The 15,372-nt window shown below is 43.6% G+C and overlaps 1 protein-coding gene across 1 annotated transcript in view; it reads left to right on the forward strand.

The window, feature by feature from the left end:
* Positions 1-15,372, forward strand: part of LOC142814156 (retinoblastoma-binding protein 5 homolog) — an 86,494-nt gene that overhangs the window by 33,275 nt on the left and 37,847 nt on the right. Inside the window, exons 10-12 of the mRNA XM_075892128.1 lie at positions 1,899-1,970; positions 4,215-4,399; positions 12,738-12,834. Of these exons, the coding sequence (XP_075748243.1) occupies positions 1,899-1,970; positions 4,215-4,399; positions 12,738-12,834 (354 nt within the window). The remainder of the gene's footprint in view (positions 1-1,898; positions 1,971-4,214; positions 4,400-12,737; positions 12,835-15,372) is intronic.

A 15,372-nucleotide genomic window follows, 5' to 3' on the forward strand; every position in this document is an offset into this window, starting at 1 on the left:
TATTTCACCTACCCTAGGAGAGGTTTACATAGAATTTTTTTATGCAATAAAATATTCAAATTTAAACTAGATAATAGCATTCACCAGACTTTGGAAAAAATTTAGGCAAAATTTCATGCAGATCCGAGCACTATAAGTGCCCGAAAAAGAAGGGGCACATTGAAAAAATGGCCAAATTTGTGTTTTGAGAAAAACGAGTTTTGAAGTTAAAACTGAGTTTTTATTTATGAAAGATATCATTAAATCTGATGAAATTTGCACACCAAAAAGAACAACCCTTCTTGTAGTGGCAACTGCGACTAAAATACGATGGCCCCATGAGTTTGTCCCTCTCGGCTTTTTCGAGCCGACTCCTCACAGACATTTCGCTTACAGACAGGCCCATGAAACACTTGCCAAACTTCCACTCCATCTGGCCTTGTGCTAACTGCAAGCTAGGAAGAAGTTCGACAGGACTGCAAAATCCAAACTGAGCGCAGTGTCATGCCATTTTGCAGCCATGTTTGTGCCACATACCGTCGTGCATAATGGCAATGTCGTCCCTGCTAAGTTCTTTCACTGCAAGCTCTTTCAACCTCGCAAAATTGGGGCTGACGTGATCCATTGCCCCATCACGAACTTTCCGGCTGACGGGTGTGAATGACTTTTGATGCATTGGTCTTGATTTTGATGCATTGATCGCAAGTTTGGCATTGATCGCAAGATGGTTTGATTTTGATGCATTGGTCGCAAGTGAAAGCCACACAACGACTTTCACTTGCGCGCAATGCTTTTTTCCTTCATAATGGAGATAATTACACGAGAAAAGCAATGTTCAGCTGCGCTGCTCGACAAGACATGGACCCTGCAAATAGGTTTCACAGCACATACAGGCGCGCAGTGGCCAATGGTGGTCCCTGATTCGTACCATGTGATAAGCCAGTCGCGACGCTCCAAAAACACGCAGAAGTGTGCTTCTTTTTAGTATTTCTTGTGCCGCATCAGCGAGAGAAACTGTTGTTGCTTGAAGAGTGAGGCTAGACTCTTCTGCTAATGCGATCAACAATGGCGAGCGGCGGCGCTTTATCGGCGACAAGGTGCTCGAAAACTGCACACTTTGGACCTTTTTACAGGCACCTTGTGCTCTTTAGATGCAATTTAAAGCATTTCCAGTTAAGTCTCAACCTGTATTTTTTTTTTTCATAACAGTAGAGGTACTAATCTTATCAAAACAGGCAAAAATAAAAATCGGTAATTTTGAAAAAAACTCGCATTTTTCGACCCGCATCTCCCCTTAAGTTGCTCAGTTTTCGTTTTATGCCAAGACAATGTGTAAAGTGTAGCTCTTGTTAGACAATCAATTTATGCCACCAAACTTTTATGATTCTGTGGCATTAATGACTAATATTGCTATATCTTAACTGTAGAATGAAAATAACTACCAAGTGCATATAAAACATTTTAATAGACAGAAATATTGTAATGTGAGATTTCTCGGAATTCTCAGTCCATACTATAGTATAATCTCGATGATACAATTACAGTTTATGCGAATTTTGTGACTAATTTTAAGGTTGCTTTGGATGGACTACATTATATCAAATACACCGTGATTCGGTGCTACTATACGAATGATTTTTCCGATCAACACGGATGACACGAATTTGCGATTGACTGCTGTGCGCAATGCGGCTTGTTTGTGAGAGGAAAGCTTCGTTCACTCTGGGCCTCTGATGATTCCTGATTATTCCTGATGCACTGATGAAGTTTTGATGATTTCTGATGCACTCCTTAATGAATTTAACGAAGGTGACACACAGTGTTATAACTATTGGTATAACTACAGCAGAATTTGTGTTGACACCAGAAAACAATAAAGTTGCAGTTGTGATATGCTAACAATATTTTACGTCTTGCAGTGGCACCCAGTACGTCCCATCATAGCATCCATATCTAGTGGAGTGGTGTCTATTTGGGCCCAGCCACAAGTGGTTCGTACTGTTGGTTTTCATTAATAGAAAGAGCTTCCAGTATAAATACAGTCATTTGCTCAGCTTAATGGTGAAGTTAAATGGAGGCGGAAATGTTGTAGGCCCGTGTACCCAGATTTGGGTGCACGTTAAAGAACCCCAGGTGGTCGAAATTTCCGGAGCCCTCCACTACGGCGTCTCTCATAATCAAATGGTGGTTTTGGGACGTTAAACCCCACAAATCAATCAATCAATCAATCGATGGTGAAGTTAAGCTACTTTTAGTTGATTTAATAATGACATTATCACAGTTAAGTCCTACTTGTGTGGATCTTTGTTCAAGAAGACCAGTCACAGTAGCATGGTGGTCATGGCATTGTTTAGATGAGTCAGATGCCACAGGTTTGATTTCTAGCCACAGCGGTCACATATTGGTGGGACTTAGTGCAAGAACTCCTGTGCATGTACTGTGCATGTGGACTTGTGTGCCCAGTTAAAGGAGTTAATAAAACCTATACTGTAGGTACAGTAGGTTCATATTTGTTCAGCGAACTGGGAGTGCGGGAGCACACAACAGACAGAGAAGAGTCAAACAGCTGGTGCTGCTGCGTGGTTGTTCCTCTTTCTTTTGTGTGTTCCCAGTTCGCTGAACAAACATTAACTACCAAATAGCCCGGCTTTCTATCCTGTTGAGGTATATTAGGGCCACACCTATTTGTTGCAGCCTGCACTTTGTCTCACATATTTAGGACGGTGACTGAATTTTCATGATTTTTTATATCGCACCCACATTTTTGTCTAGCCTATTGAGATTATCATCATCACGTCTGGGTATGCTGCGCAGGCGTTTTTATTATTTTTTTTCTAGCGAGGTGTTGAGGTAATCCATGCATTGGAACAAAAACATTATGCCGCAGAATTGGCATCCAGATTTTAATCATTCTGCGGATTGGTGTCATGTTGTTCGAGTCATCTGATGCCAAATCGCCTTCAGAAATGACCCATATATGAGATTTGGAAAACGCGTGGCTTCTTTCAAATCTTCTGTTCAGTAACCACCCCTTCCCACTGCTTTGACCTCTCTACTGTTCTGGCTCTTATGTCAATAAATTTCTCTATTGGGGCCTGCTAGCTGAGCTAAGTTGTACTGGTGTCTCACAGGCACTTTTAATCGCGATTAGTGTCGATCTGGATTAACCACAATTCATATTATGTGCTGCTACACGGTCACTTTTAATCACGATGAGGCGTGATCGGGATCAAGGCTATTGCGATCCGCGCATCCCTATCTGCCTGAGAAATCGTGATTTCGCTGTCTGCACCCCCTAGCCGAGCTTGTTCAAAGCACAATAAACAAGAAAATTGAGCATAGTTCAATAACAACGCTCTAAAGCAACTAGATGTTTATAAAAAAGCAAATTTTAAACTGTTTAAATTGGAACAATATCTGAAGTATTGCATATTTTAGGATTCACACCGACTGCATCTAGTTATGCGAAAAGCAGACAACAAGCAGTCGACCGTTGCCTTCAGCACTTCGTTCGACTCTTGCCCTGACAGAGCTGTTGGGTCATCTCAAAGCAAACTGATTATGAGTGTCGAAAGCTTTTCGACTATGCCGCAACCTACGCACACTTCATGGTCGAATGAAGAGAGCTTTACAGTAATTGACCGCTGGCAGGAGCGACTGGAAGAGACTTGAGGTGCCAAAAGTGAAAAACTGGCACGTACAATGAGATTTACGCTTCGCTGCCACTACACGGCTATGAGCGGGGGCCATCAGAAGTAAAAGCGAAGGTTAAGAATCTCACACAGCAATACAGGTAAGTGCGAGGAAAATTTTATCGAATGATGGATTTATGAAATTACTATTTTGGCAGCATGCAAAGTTCTTGACATTCGAGCGGTTTTTATACGATTAACATTGCTGATAAAGGGCTCTATAAATATACCGTTCACTGAGTTTTGTCAGTGGCATGTTTTACGGCACACAAATGCCACCTGGGGCATTTCATCTCACCCAAGCTCAAACTGGATTAGCTTGGGCCGTGTAGCAGCTGTCATAATGATGATCGTGATCGAGAAAAGTGATCCAGATCACCCTGATCAGGACTAAAAGTGCCCTTGTGATACCGGTATTAAAGATCCCAGTTATAGGTAAATATAACATATCAGAATTCATTCCGAGTCTAGCTTTGTAACATACCTCGTAATTGTAGTGTGGTTTCCATTTCTAAAACTGCACAATTTCTTTCAAATAAATAGGAAAACTGGAGTGCATTCGCCCCTGACTTCAAGGAACTGGATGAAAATGTGGAGTATGAAGAGCGTGAGAGTGAGTTTGATTTGGAAGACGAAGATGCGAGCCCTCCTCAGCATACAGAGAAAGAAGAAGAGGATGGAGAAGTTGATGTTGAGACAGTTGAGCCCATAGTTGCATTTTGCAGCAGGTAAGGAGTCAGGCAGTGTTAGCACTACTACAAGGAGTGCTGTCCACTGTTAATTATGTACTTGGCAAAATAACCTTGGAAGTGAATTTTATTAGTTCAACTAGTTGTCCAAAAGGTCACAGGAAGCTTAGACGCAGTTGTCGACACTGCGAAGTGCTTGAGCGGGCACATTCCTTCTGCATGATTTCTTCAGGCCCTTTGACCAGCACTCAATGTGAGACACTTAGTAGTAGAGTGAGCATTCAGATAATAGTATTGACACATGTGTTCCGGAGTCATTGCTAGCGTGTCTGGGTGAGGAATGAGTACCGTATCTGCTTTATGCAAAGTGGTCACCTGCAAGTGCTGATGGCTGAATCGCTGAATGGCTAAATGGTCACCTGAATGTCTGATAAGGTTAGGCGCTACCTCCAAGATTGCAACATTGTCAGAGCAACCATGCGGATCACAAGCGAGCCAAGCCAAGCTAGCCTATTACACTTGGCGTGTATTGTAGTGGGCTTACTTCATCCACAGGTTAATTGACAGTAAAGTCTGCATGCTGCACTGTGCTTCTTGTGTTGCTCGTTTGTGGTGGATGTTTTTTTTTAATGCAATGCTTCTATGGTCAATCTGAATTTGGTCTGCTGAGTGACCACGCTTACTACGCATGCGCGTCCCCTCCCCCTCTGTCGCCTCACAACAACGACACAACCAGCGTCGGCTAGTCTACGCTCGCTTCCGCCTCTCTCTCCTCTAGGCATCCCTCCTCGCAACGTTTACACCTCCATTGTGCATGCGCACCCCCTCCTCCTCCTCTTCTGCGCTTCCCCATCTCTCGCCTCGCAACGCCATCACAAGCAGCGTCTGCTAGTCTACGCTTGCTTCCACCTCTCTATCCTCTAGGAATTCTTCCCCATGGTGTTTACACCACCATTCTGCATGCGTGGCCCCTCCTTTCCTGTGTTCTCCCCCGTCTCGCCTCGTAACGCGAACACAGGCAGCGTCTGCTAGCGTATTTCTTGATTTAAAACATTGACTGCTCATGCTACACAACTTTTCACTGGCCACCACATATATACGCACCGATTGGGACTTATAGGGGGCGCTTTGAAAGCTGCACGCAGCTCCACTTGTGGTGCAGCAGGCATGCAACGCTGAAAATTGTATAGAAGACAGCAGTTCCTCTTTGCTTTGACAGCTATAGTGGCAAAAGTGTCCGTGGCCGGCGCATTGGTTTTTCGAGTTGGGAGACATTCTTCTGCAGTACCACTACAAGTAAATGGGAAAACTTTCATGAAAGTGAACACGTTTTCTATGTTAGGGAGATCCTTGCTGCCCGTCCTCAGTATACCGACGGCAATTGCGTACGTCAGGTGTGTCTAATTCAAGATGCTTGCTTCATAACTATTGCAGTATGCTGCCATTTTTTTACACTTAGAATAATATTGCTGGGCGCCAACTACCCACATACTTACAAGAAACTCGGAGCACTTAGAAATAACTGTGGCTCCACGGCCATTTGCTGGAGAAATCATAGCGAGGGGCCGGCGGCGTGCTCGTTTGGTGCGGCTTTGTGCCACAGAGATTTTCAGCCACCGGGTCTGGTGAATTTTGTTGCTTGAAATTGTCGCGCCGTCATCCTCGCTCATCATGATCATGGTCCTTACCTTACCGCTCGTGCAGCTATGTTAAGAGCTTTAGGTGCGGGCGTGAAATAGAACGCACAACGGTTTCGGTCAAAGAGGACGCCGCAGCCCTGTTTGTCTTTTGCTTCACCTTGTGAAGTGGCTATCACTTTGGCCACTGTCACGTCGGCCCTTGTGACGTCTCTCTCATTCACTACAACCTCTTGCATTGTTTATGTTGCTTTGCGAAACGCACACCCATCACTACAGCATTAGCAAAGCTTAGTTTTCTCTCTGTAGTTCTGCCACTCTTTGCTCTGCATCATTTTTTCCTAACATGCAGATTGTTTACTAATCAAAGAAAAATACTTCTGGAGGAACCACTCTGAAGGATGTCATTCAATTTATCACTTACAAAGGTGCTTTCCTTTGGGGCACAGCAGTAGCTTTTAGCCAATGGAGTGTTTGCGATGACGAATGCGATTTACTGTGCGAGACGAAACGAATCGAATGCTGAGGTTATTTAAATAAAGCCCATTCTTCAACAACATTAGTGTTCTTTTTGTGTGAATTAGGCTAATTACTTTCGAAAACGATTTATTATTGAGCATTTTTCCGGAGCCCTCCACTACGGCGTCTCTCATAATCATATAGTGGTTTTGGGACGTTAAACCCCACATATCAATCAATTATTATTGAGCATTTTTAGGTTAGCAACAAATTCCTTTATATAGCAAGAGTTGTGTTTGGGGCACGCGAAGGTGACCAGTTGGTAAACGGCGCCCGACAAAAACGGAAGTTGATGAAAAGAGGCTACCCAGACGCGGACTAAGCCGTTCTTCTCGGAATGCATTTTTGTCGTCGAACCCCGTGAGTCTTTGTTCACCACACCTTGTGCTGGGGAGTCACCCGCACGGCGCTAGCGCTCTCACGGTAAGCCAGACTGAGAAATAAGTGGTCGCTGTCGCGACACGGCTCCCGACAAGATAATGTGGCGCCATGCTGTAACAGTACGTGTGGATATACGGCAGAATTGTGTCTACTAACGCCAGACAGCCGACCAGCCGTCTAGACAGGCTTGTTTTCGCATGAAAGTATCATTTAAGCTGTACGTCGTTGAAATGACAGATTTCTTCTTAGCCAATGCTCGGAGGATAGCAAAGTGTGAAATCGCAGAGGCGGAGACCCATCTCTGAGGAAAGGGCAGTTATTTGCTCCATTGGTGGAGCATCGAGTAGGGGTTCGTCCCACGAGGCTGTCTCAGATGAGACGGGAGGTATTTAATGAAGAGAAATGGAGAGAAGGGGAGTTTGATGCTCGAGAATGAGATCGGGAAGCGGGGACAGAGGTCATGCTTAGCGCAGACTCTGATCCAGGGTTGATACTATATCGAGAAGTTGGTGTCTATGTGTGGAGTATACGAAGGGCTCGGCAAGTAACGCCGACGTTAATAATAATACATGCCAGTGCTCACTGTACGGTTGGTTAAGTGGCCACCCCGGCCTTTGTTTGTAAATAAGTGTCAGTGTGTAAATAAACCGAAGTTTGCCAGGAAGTGAGCAAGCAGTCCAGTCCTTCAACGTGTCGTCGTGATCATCTGAACCATCGGGATTACATACATCATCCCAATCTTAACTGCAAGGCACCGCTAATTTCATGGCCAATCCCTCGTGGTAGGTTGCACCAGTTTAATAAGGGTCATCATCATCATCATCAGCCTGGCTACGTCCACTGCAGGACAAAGGCCTCTCCCATGTTCCGCCAGTTAACTCCGTCCTGTGCTTGCTGCTGCCAATTTATATCCGCGAACTTCTTAATCTCATCTGCCCACTTAACCTTCTGTCTCCCCCTAACCCGCTTGCCTTCTCTGGGAATCCAGTTAGTTACCGTTAATGACCAGTGGTTATCCTGTCTACGTGCTACATGCCCGGCCCATGTCCATTTCCTCTTCTTGATTTTAACTGATATCTCTTAACCACATGTTGTTCCCTGATCCACTCTGCTCTCTTCTTGTCTCTTAAGGTTACACCTACAATTTTTCTTTTCATTGCTCGCTGCGTCGTCCTCAATTTAAGCTGAACCCTCTTTGTAAGTCTCCAGGTTTCTGCTCCATAGCTAAATACCGGCAAAATACAGCTGTTAAATACCTTTTTATTGAGGGATGGTGGCAATCTACCTATTATAATTTGAGAGTGCTTGTCAAATGTGCTCCATCCCATTCTTATTCTTCTAGTTATTTCAATCTCGTGGTTCAGCTCCACGGTTATTACCTGCCCTAAGTAGACATATTCTTTTACAACTTGAAGTGCACCATTATCTATCTCGAAGTTCTGCTCTCTTACGAGGTTGTTGTACATTACTTTCTTTTTCTGCAGATTAATTTTAATACCCACCTTTCTGCTCTCCTTGTCTAACTCCATAATCATGAGTTGCGATTCGTCCCCTGAGTTACTCAGCAGTGCAATGTCATCGGCGAAGTGCAGGTTACTAAGGTACTCTCCATTAACTCTTATCCCTAACTGTTCCCATTCTAGGCCTCTGAAAATCTGTAAGCACGCGGTAAATAGCATTGTCAAGATTGTATCCCCCTGCCTTACACCCTTCTTGATCGGTATTCTGTTGCTGTCTTTATGAAGCACTATGGTAGCAGTTGATCCCCTGTAGATTTCTTTTAGGATGTTTATATATGCTTCATCGACGCCCTGAATTCGCAGCGTCTGCATGACTGCTGATATTTCTACTGAATCAAACGCCTTCTCGTAGTCAATGAAGGCTATGTATAGTGGTTGGCTGTATTCTGTGCATTTTTCTATTACCTGATTGATAGATTGATAAGGGTGAACCAACCCATCAAAGTCTTAGCTTAATCCCACCGCGTTCGCATAACGCTGCTGGGTGGCTAGTTGTGTTTACAGTAATACGCTGCGTAACTCAGTTCCCCCCTTGATTGATGGTCCTATCATCCCAACAAAGCAGTGATTGACCTCGCATTGCATTTCCCAAAACTGTGAAGGTATACGGCGAGTTAATTAATATGTCCATAAAAGCATAAAGCATTCCATCAGATATAAGCTTAATTAAAATGCCTTGCTTAACTTTCTTTTCTCATGAGCTCTAAGTTGGCAGGAACATTACAAAATATCATTGCATCTGCATAGGGGAGGTCTGAGAACAATTCAAGCATGCAGCGGCAGAGGGAGCGGCAACCAAAGAATTTTTACATCTCACAACCGTGAATCACTTATTTCGTTGTCCAATAAAGCAGAGAAGAGTTGAGCAACTGTAAAGCTTCATTCCGGCAGGACGTGACGTGTACCTTGTGGTGCAATCGACTACGCAGCAATTCATGATTCCGATAAACTATATGCTAGCAGGTGTTGGGGGAAGGTTTGGTTCTGCTCGGGCTCTCAACGGCCGTCTGCTCTGACAGCAGCTGTTGAGGGGCAGCGCGCCAGTCGCCGTGCACGGAGTGCATATAGATTCTGGATTTTGACCTCTAGGGTAGTGCCGGGGGGGGGGGGGGGGGGAGATTTTTTCGGTGTTTTGTTGAACAATAAAATTCGCAACGCGAGCGTCAACTAAAAGTGGACTGTGGGTTTTTGTGTCATGTTGGAGTCTTCTGTCTCTCATTGCCAATTAACAGCAATTAGCATGTTACAGTGCGTGCTTTGCATCTCCCAAGGTTTCTCTCTCGTGCAACACCGCACTGAGCGCCAGCTTCAATGCCACCGCCAGTGTTAGCGTTGAAACTGTTTCTTTATTTTCAAAAGTAAATTAGAAGCAAAAATGAAGGGGCTAAGAACACCTACTTCAGCAACGCCTTTCTACGCCTATGAAAAAAACTAGAAGTCTATTAGTCCGGCATAGTCTATGCTGTCATTGTTTGTTCTTGATGGCCGGCCAATCCTCCTCAAATTCTCGATAGTAAATGTCTCTAATAATTACTTCAAATCAGTTTTTTTTTCTGCTGATAACAGCATCACTCCGTGATTTGATCACTCCTGCTCTTTCTAATCTTGGATTAAGCTCTTGTGGAGTACATAACCATATACTAAATCTTGAGGTTTCGAAATGATCCGACCCGAGTGGTGGTTCATGTACGTTTCTAAAGTAGTATTCAGAATGGTGTGTTGACTATCTCACTGTAATATTTGAAAAATTTATAATCTCTGCAGCAGTTCCCCAGCTGTGGAAATTGGCAAATGTCGTGCCTGTATTTAAGTCCTGAAATCAGAAAATAAATGAAATTATAGGCCTATATTTTTGCTTTTCACCAGCTCTAAACATTAGGAGTAACAAATAAATTGTAGAATACTCAAATACACGCATTATACTCTCGTGCTAGCTTTTCTACTGTTGCTACACAGTTGCTTCAATTTACACACCACATCGCTTTTTCCTTCAACGACTGAGAACAGGTTGATGTCATAATTGTTGACTATTTGAAGTTCTTTGACATAGTTTGTCATGCTGAACTTTCAAGTTCTTCATAATTTTATGGCAAACTTCAAGCTGCTTGATTGGATAACAGATTACTTGCTGTCGTGCTGAAATATCGTTACGTTTAACCACACGCAGTCATCTAACGTACATATCGCATCATTAAGGGGCCTGAAGGCTTTGTGCATGGTCCACTTTTGTTTAATATTGATCTAAATGGCAGAGAAGAAATCATCGGTGATACTCAAATTAAACTTGGAATGTATGCAGACTGCGTTATCTGTAGAACCATCTCTAATACTCAGATCACGATGCCCTGAATTGTGTTTTTTTTTCTTTGTCATTTTGTAACGGGAGTGAAACATGGCAATCTTCAAAAAGACTGTACTCATGACCTTTTCAAATAAGAAACAGCCATTTCATGTTACATGTACTAATGGCGGTATAAGTATAGTATGTGTTATGTAGTGTAAATACATTGGTGTAACTCCCACAGAAAATTTAAAATGAAAATGGCACACGTATGTCGAAAGGATCTGCAACAAGCTCTCCAAAGACTTTGGTGTCTGCGATGCACGTTAAGCAACTTGACAAATGAATGCTGGCTGACAGCGCATGAGGCTTCGTGAGACTCGAATATGCGTTGCTTGTTTGGCCGCCTAACCACAAACATGACATAACATTGTTAGAATCTGCTTAAAAAAACAATTCTGCTTATATTTCCTCGCTATGACCAGTGTTTCTCGCCTACTTTGCATGAGCATGTTTTATCGCTGCAGCACGTCTTGAACATTGGTGCTCTTGCAATAGTGTCACCCTCGTGCATAAAAAGATAGGTCACACTGGTTCAAGTGTTCTAGCACCAGTATTCGTCGTTGCATCTTCTGCACACCGTACCTTGTGATTTCATCCTCTAATTATTGTGCCTGTTAGATTAATTATTGTTTTCATTTTCTTTTGTTTGTTGTTTGCTTTTTTTGCAGAATGTGCATTTTTGTAATGACATTGATAGGTATCGGGGAATACTCCGTTATGAGCAATTGGAAAAAAGAATTACCTGAACTTGTATTTTGTTAAAATTTATTTTTTTCAACAAAATCGACAGTTTCCTTATATGGAACCCCGCCCACACAGATCCTCCACTCGCGGGCAATGCGACTGCCCATGCCGCGGCGCGAGGCCTTGCACGCTGAGCTGTGGTGCCTCCGGTCAGCCCCGTTGTCTCGCAAATATCGAGAACAGTGCGGGAGTGTAAGTGGGGGGATCGCATGACAACTTTCAGACACATCACCCAGCACTACAGACTGAACAGATGCAAATATCCACCACCACACGAAAAACTAAACAAGAAACAGGAGGTCACTTGGAGACTGTTACAGACACACACGTACCCGAACCCAGTGATCCTGCGCCTCTGTTACCCAGACATTTATACATCCGGCAACTGTTAAGCGTGTGGAGCTAAAGCGATGCTGCAGCACATGCTGTGGGAGTGCACCGGGAGCGTGCAGCAGTCCCTTATGAACCGGGTAGACATGGCAGTCTCACACCGCGAGGCACGGTGGGAGGTAGCCCTGCTCAGTCGCGACCTCGCCGATCAACTGTGGGCCGTCCGGCATGCCCAGGAAGCCGCCCGTGTCCAAGGACTCGAGGCCGTCACCTAGGCTGGGCTGCTTGTAGCCCCACCCCTCTAAGTACCTCCGAACAATGTCAATAAAGGTTTTACTTACTCAAGGTGCTGAACATTTGTATTTACACCTCCTATGTCTCGGCAAATGAAACAGCAGTATTTGTAAATAAATAACATTAAGACGTGCTGCTGTCACTTCAACTCCTTTGCCCTTTCGGAAAAACAGATTTTTGTTCAAAAGGGACAAATTGCTATCCCCACCAACTCTTGAATCTTGATCCAACCACCCCCTCCCTGTGCTACGCTGCCGCCAATCCGATGGATTCCGCGCCGTTGACACACTGCCATTGAAGGTAAAAACACCGGCGTGCCGCACACAGCTGTACTCCCAGCCTTGGCGTAACCTTACCGCCTTCTCTCTAACATACAAGGCACAGTAGTTTGCTTTGGTATGAGCGAACTTGTGTTATCGTGCTAACGCCAATAAAGTTTTCAAGCAATGTAACGCAAAAGCAACCAATTACATGCCTTTTTTTGTTTCTGCAATATACAACCCTAATGATTTATATCTCAAAGGATCCAAGTAATGCTAATTTTAATTAGTTGCTTAATTTGTGCAACATGCCTGCTGCTAATTGAATCTTCTGTTATCACCCATTAGCGATGAGGAAGGCGAAGACCCACGCGCACTGCTGTACCTGCCAATATCACCTGAAATCGATGAGCCCGAGGAGGGCTGGGGCCAACCACCAGAACCTGTGAGCATCTTGTTTATTTTGTTGCATGATATTTGGGTGAAAACTTGTATAGTCTTGTATAGCCTGGATGGTGTTCTGAGCTTACTATGTTTACCAATCAAGTGTAGCTCTTATGTTTAGGGCTAAAGAGGGTTCACATTTTTAGCTTGAACTGCATGGGGGCTTGGTCATATCCGCACTGTGATGTGCAGCTTTTATTCTTCGACAAATAATGAAAAAAAGGCATTCATTTTTTTTTCTCTTCTGTGAAGTGTTTGGAATACTGGAATTTTCTCATTACATCAAATCAATTGTGAGCTGCTGCTCTTTCATGAGTTAATAATATCTAGGGTATGATGTCGGAAAATGATTATGAGGAACATTGTAGTGGAGGGTACTGAAAATGTCGACCATATTTAACATGCAGTGCCAGGAGTTCTCTTAGTCTCGTGTTTTTGTAGGAGTTCAATCGGGCATGCATTGTCAGGAATGATGGTGCAAACAACAGCCTAGCAGCACTAACATTTTGTTCAAACATTGAAATCAAATGTCAAGAGAAATCGTAGAAACCTTTTAGATCGAAAAACTAAAACAGAAGTGCATTGGCCATCCTAAATAATCTTGTTAGATGAAGAGATTTCACTCTTGTCATATCTTTAAAGGGCCAGCAAACAACCCCTGAGTTTCAAAATAATAATGAAAAGACTTATGCATGCTTTTTCTACGTGACCATGATCCTGCAAGATTTTTGTGAATGCGCGCTATAATAAGGAAGTTACAAGGGTTAGAACATTCGTTTCAGCTGGTTTCAAATTTTGATGCAGCCACTCGTTACCCTTTTCCGCAAAGTAGTGGCCTAGATGGGACTCCACCCACTTCAGCAATGTGGCACAATGTCCATGATACGTCTTCAGTAGAGAACCAACGACCGAGGGGAGCTTCCCCCTCATGAGCACATTTAATTGCGGTGCAGGCAGGAAACACGGAGTGAGAAGCATTTTCCTCATTACAGTATATAGTAGTGAGACGCCCTATTATCTCGAAGGCTGTTATTCTGGCAATACCGCTTCTCCCGAAGTCCCCGGCTCTACGAAGTGGCAGAAGACAGCACAGAAAAATGAAAATGTGGACTGCGCGACCGAAACTGCATCGCCGCAAGGCCAAGGTGCCGTTTCCCAGAGAAAAGAACCAGTCGACAAGCTGAGTGGTGCCTAACAGTGCCCATAGGCAGTCTTTTGTTAGACTGTGTATACGAGGGAGATTGGTCAGGCAAGAAAAACAGGCGCTGGATTTTTTTTTTTTTTTCGAAATAGAGGGTCTGCGCAGCGTGCAGTGCTGTAATATTCGGCAGATCGCCGCTGTGTACTGTACAATTTAACTAGCTTCTTTGGGGGTTGTAAAAAAAAGTCTGAGCCTGTTAACTGGCCCTTGATATGTGGGGTTAAATGTCCCAAAACCACCATATGTTTATGAGAGATGCCATAGTGGAGGGCTCTGAAAATTCGGACCACCTGGGATTCTTTAACGTGCACCTAAATCAGAGTACACGGGCCTCAAGGACTTTCGCCTACATCGAAAAAACGGATGCTATGGCCGCGATTCGATTCCGCGATCTTTTATTGGCCCTTCAAGGGGACACTAAAGAGCTAAAAGATTTTTCGTGTATTAGTAAAGTGCAATTTTCTAATAAAAAAAACACCACTCTTACTGTGGGACGGCGCTTCGTAAGCGAGGAAACGCATGAAATTGATTGATTTGTGGGGTTTAACGTCCCAAAACCACCATATGATTATGAGAGACGTCGTAGTGAACGGCTCCAGGAATTTCGACCAGCTGGGGTTCTTTAACGTGCGCCCAAGTCTGAGTACACAGGCCTACAACATTTACGCCTCCATCGGAAATGCAGCTGCTACAGCCTGGATTTGATCCCGTGACCTGCGGAAACGCGTGAAAAGAAAATGCAAGTGAGGACGCCACATCGGACACCATGACATCATAAATTTTGATCGCATCTGCCGGGTCTTACTTAGCTTCTATCAATAGAAATGAGATACATTGTCATCTGTGGGTGCAACAAACTTAGCATATGAAATTTCAAAAAATTTCATCGGGTGAGTGTTGTTATAAAATGAGAAATAAATCTTGATATTTGTTACATCATGCATGGAGATCGTGATGAAAAATTTTAAAATGAAACTCTAACCTTGATTTTCTCCGCTAATAATGAGCTTATGACAGTGAAGCGTTTGGCATTAAAGTTCTTTAAGGGTAGTTTATTCATCTGAAGCAAGTCACTGTTCCTCTTTAATGTCCCTTTAACGACATTTCCTTCTGAGTTGCTTGTTAGATGCGTCATTGATTTATTCTGTTGCTCTGGACATGCTAACTGTGGCTTTTTATCACAAGTCATTGTTACATGTACGTACATTATATTCTTTGATGAGATCAAGTAGATTATATTGGGTACTTGAGCAAATGTTGTTTCAAAAAGACATTTTGTGGACTGCACTTGCCCGTGGGTGCAGTTGCTTTGTTGTTTGTTTGTTATGTTCAAAGGAA

This window comes from Rhipicephalus microplus, chromosome 4 (assembly GCF_043290135.1).
Source record: "Rhipicephalus microplus isolate Deutch F79 chromosome 4, USDA_Rmic, whole genome shotgun sequence".
NCBI classification, from domain to species: Eukaryota; Metazoa; Arthropoda; class Arachnida; order Ixodida; family Ixodidae; genus Rhipicephalus; species Rhipicephalus microplus.